Source organism: Morone saxatilis, unplaced genomic scaffold (assembly GCF_004916995.1).
Source record: "Morone saxatilis isolate NCDOM2014 unplaced genomic scaffold, NCSU_SB_2.0 Contig17, whole genome shotgun sequence".
In the NCBI taxonomy this organism is placed as follows: Eukaryota; Metazoa; Chordata; class Actinopteri; family Moronidae; genus Morone; species Morone saxatilis.
Genome location: NW_023339729.1, coordinates 9,346,486 through 9,350,088, shown reverse-complemented (window position 1 = coordinate 9,350,088; position 3,603 = coordinate 9,346,486). Strand labels below are relative to the sequence as shown.

At 41.3% G+C, this 3,603-nt stretch overlaps 1 protein-coding gene across 1 annotated transcript in view; it reads right to left on the bottom strand.

The window, feature by feature from the left end:
- crebbpa (CREB binding protein a) overlaps positions 1-3,603 on the bottom strand; it is a 41,722-nt gene that overhangs the window by 10,006 nt on the left and 28,113 nt on the right. Inside the window, exons 14-18 of the mRNA XM_035659609.1 lie at positions 3,526-3,603; positions 3,013-3,192; positions 1,974-2,145; positions 1,201-1,319; positions 495-734 (exon numbers count right to left, since the gene is read on the bottom strand). Of these exons, the coding sequence (XP_035515502.1) occupies positions 495-734; positions 1,201-1,319; positions 1,974-2,145; positions 3,013-3,192; positions 3,526-3,603 (789 nt within the window). The remainder of the gene's footprint in view (positions 1-494; positions 735-1,200; positions 1,320-1,973; positions 2,146-3,012; positions 3,193-3,525) is intronic.

Here is a 3,603-nt window from a genome sequence, read left to right as displayed (position 1 = left end):
TTTGGGGAAATTACGAGAATAAAGTCATAATATTAGGTCTACGAGAATAAACTTGTAACATTACGACTTTATTCTCGTAATTTCCAAAAAAATAAAATAATTTTTTTTCTTAGTATGGCCCTAATACTCCGTCGTACTATCAGCAGTAAAAAAGGGAAATTAATTGTTTGATGTTGTCTGGCGTCAACATTTTCTCATCTTTAGTGCTGTGCATAAAGCACTAAAGTATTCACAATTACATGGTGAAAGTAAAGCTCACTCATTCTAATGAGTCAAACTGCTTTTGCTTGTTTCACCAACCAAGTATCAAGAGAGAAAAGGAAGTTAACATTTTTATTAACTTGGCAGCAATGTCACAAAAAAAGATTTTTTTTAACAGTTAACATCCATTTATGGCTCAACCATATCCCTCACATCAGTGCCTCTTCATTCTTTCATTCCTACTCCATTTACTGTGTCATTAACTTCCCTGCTGTCCTCCCCCTTCATCTCACCTTCCTCCCGCAGCAGTATCCCAGGCCCTGCATGACAGGGTCGATCTCTGACTCGAACACCTCGGCCAGCTTGGAGCAGTACTTGTAGACCCGGGACGTCTTGCGGTTGTACAGCCAGGCATTGTTGAACATCAGCCAGACATCGTCGACGTATTGCCAGGGCTCTTGGTATTGGCCTGTGTCAAGCTTACGCTTGATCGTGGACAGGTCTATTGGGTTCTTAACAATGTCGAAGTAGTCCTAGAGAGAGAAGGACAAATTTTAGTGTTACAGTACAAAGAGCTAAACTATAGCAGCTGAACTACGTGTGCTCACTTTTCCTCGTTTAAAAAAGGTCCAGTGTGTAACCATTTAGGAGGATCTATTGGCAGAAATAGAATATAATAGTAATAGGTATGTTTTCATTAGTGTATAATCACCTGGAAATAAGAAGAATAAGTAGTTTTTTTTTACTTGAATGAGTAGGTCCTTTTACTATGGAGTCAGTTATATCGAACCGCTATGTTTCTACAGTAGCACAGAACAGAGAGCTCACAGACTCCTGACTCGCCTTTTGCATTCAAGTTTCACAGCCACCATAGTTTCTCCTACACCCTTCAAAGGCTGAGCTGTATTCAAATAGTTACAATCTGCACTTAATCCTACACACTGGTCCTTTAAAAGGTTTTGTTTTAAGAGAAAACATGAGGTGGCACATGCTACCTACCGGGATACCCAGAAGCATGGGGTCTACTGGCTGCCTGAAGGGCAGCGACTCAGGGTCCTGCCTGTAGAGAGATTCTAGAGTCGGCATCAGAGCCTGGCGCAACTCCTCGGGCTTAAAGACTGAAAAATGAACAATGGAAAAGCAAGGTAAGTAATTAATTAAAAGAGAAATGTAAAGGGAAAAAGGTTTATTACAAAAGAAAAAAAGCAGAAGAGAAAGAGGGCTACTATAACACTTTCTATATTGGACCATCAAAAATCAAATCCTGTGCTGGTTGCATTTTGTGAGCTGTATTACATCACCCGTTTTTAAAAAGCAACGGACAACTGAAACACAACTACGTTACATGAATCTAACTTTATATTCTGACTAATACCAACTGCACGGTCGCTTCATTCCTGTTTTAATTATTTTTTAATTTACAAACATCGCTCCTTAACATTGTAACCAAAAAGTTACATTACATGGGCTTCCATTGGGTATCATGGTTTGTAAATATTCTACCAGCAGATGCACAACCTGTTTATTATCTGTGTGAAACTCTGGCAAGATCAAAGCAGTTTTTACAAGAGTCTGGACATTGTTGAGAGTCAGTGGCAGACTAATAATTTTGTAATAAGTTTAAATGAAACTCAAAATAACTGTGTCACAGTTGGCACAGTGCAGGTGTATTAACATTACTGTCAATGACAGAAACCCTCTCTGCTTACTGAGTGGAAGTTTCAATCGGTCAGACGGCACAGGTTTTATTCATCTTTTGGCATCAGACTCACTTTTCCTCCGTGACTGAGAGGGAGATGAGGAGGTTGTGCTGTTGGCTCCACCCTCTTCCTCTTCTTTGGGTTCTGTCTTCATTTCCGGCTTTTTCTCCTCTACCTCCATTGGTTCCGGCTTTTCCTCTGGCTCCTCCTTCTTCACAATAGTAGAAGAAGAGTCTTCCTCAGTCTACGAACAAGAAGGCAAATGACTCATTACAAAAAACGGTTGTGTTTTAAAAAGTCATACTCAAAAGAATTGGATGACTGATAGCATCTGTCTCTGATATGTACAACCTTGATGATCTGGAGGGAAATACGTTTTCTCATAACTCATTAGCTTTAGCGTCGTTTGTGTCACAAGTTTGTGTGTGCATCCCCTGAAACTCTCATTTCCTTGATAATCTGGTATCTTAATTTCTCAATGTTCTCAAAATGAAGGAGCCTAATTACAGGCATATCACATAACACGAAGATCTAACTTGGATGGAAACTTCTTCCTCCCCCGATTCCAGTTATTCAACTCAAGGTATCTTCCAGTGAGTAGCGATTACGCACCCGAGTCAGGACCCACTGTGACTGAATGAAGCTCATTTTATAAATGTTATAGTTATGAATTTTATAACAATATCTACAAAGAAACGACAAATCGACAAAAACTGGATGAGGCTTATCCTCCTGTTTCAATGATGTCCAAAGATGAAAAGATAATTTGCTCCTTAGTCTTCTGATTGTTTAGATTTATTCAACTATTTAATGAAAGAGAAATAAGTTCAGGAGTAAGAATTCTGTTGTGTAACAACTACAAGGCCGAGGACTTTCAATTTCAAACATATGGGGTTTTCAAATGACAAATGATAAAATATTAAAATTGATGAACTTAAAATTGCGAGTAAATTAATATATTCGTGCTACATAAGTTTTATTTAAACATTATTTTTATCTAAATATGTAGGGTAGAGGAAACACAATGCATAAATGAGTTAAAAGCAGCATCAATTAAGGAATGGACAATTGAATCAGTTTACATGTATTTCAACTTAAAGCTTCAACCCACCTCCATCTTGGGCTCTGTTTTGCCACCAGCAGCCTCAAACTCCTGCTGGTCATGGTGTGCCTCTGCTTTGACTTCCTGGACGGGCAGGTCTGCTCCGACATGCTGCGAGTGCAGGTCGGCGCTGGCGGCTGAGGCCGGTGTGGGCACCCGGTTATCCAGACTGGCCCCTGATTGAGACAGCTGAAACACAGAGGAGAAAGGGAGAGAGGGAGAGACAGAGGAAAAGAAAGAAAGACAAATATGAGGTCCTGTCAACAGCTCCATTGGATTTTTGCATGCAGAGCTGAAGCCATGGCACAGATGGACACCTCCCACATTGATTTCATTGCTCCCTTAAGTTGAAAGATGTAACATTCCCATTGTGATGGATGCTACAAAAAGTGGTGAAGATGCAGTTATCAGACAGAAAGGTGGATGTGGATGGGACGGGTTGGTACATGGCAGTCAGAGGGATGGGAGTTTGCAGGGGAGGGGTAGTCAGAGTGGAGGGCATGCGGAGGGTCTCAGTCTCACCGGCGTGGTAGGGGGCTGAGGCGGGGGCTGCGTCTGTGCTGCTGCGGGGAGCTCCGCCTGGGGTTGGGGCTGGGTGGG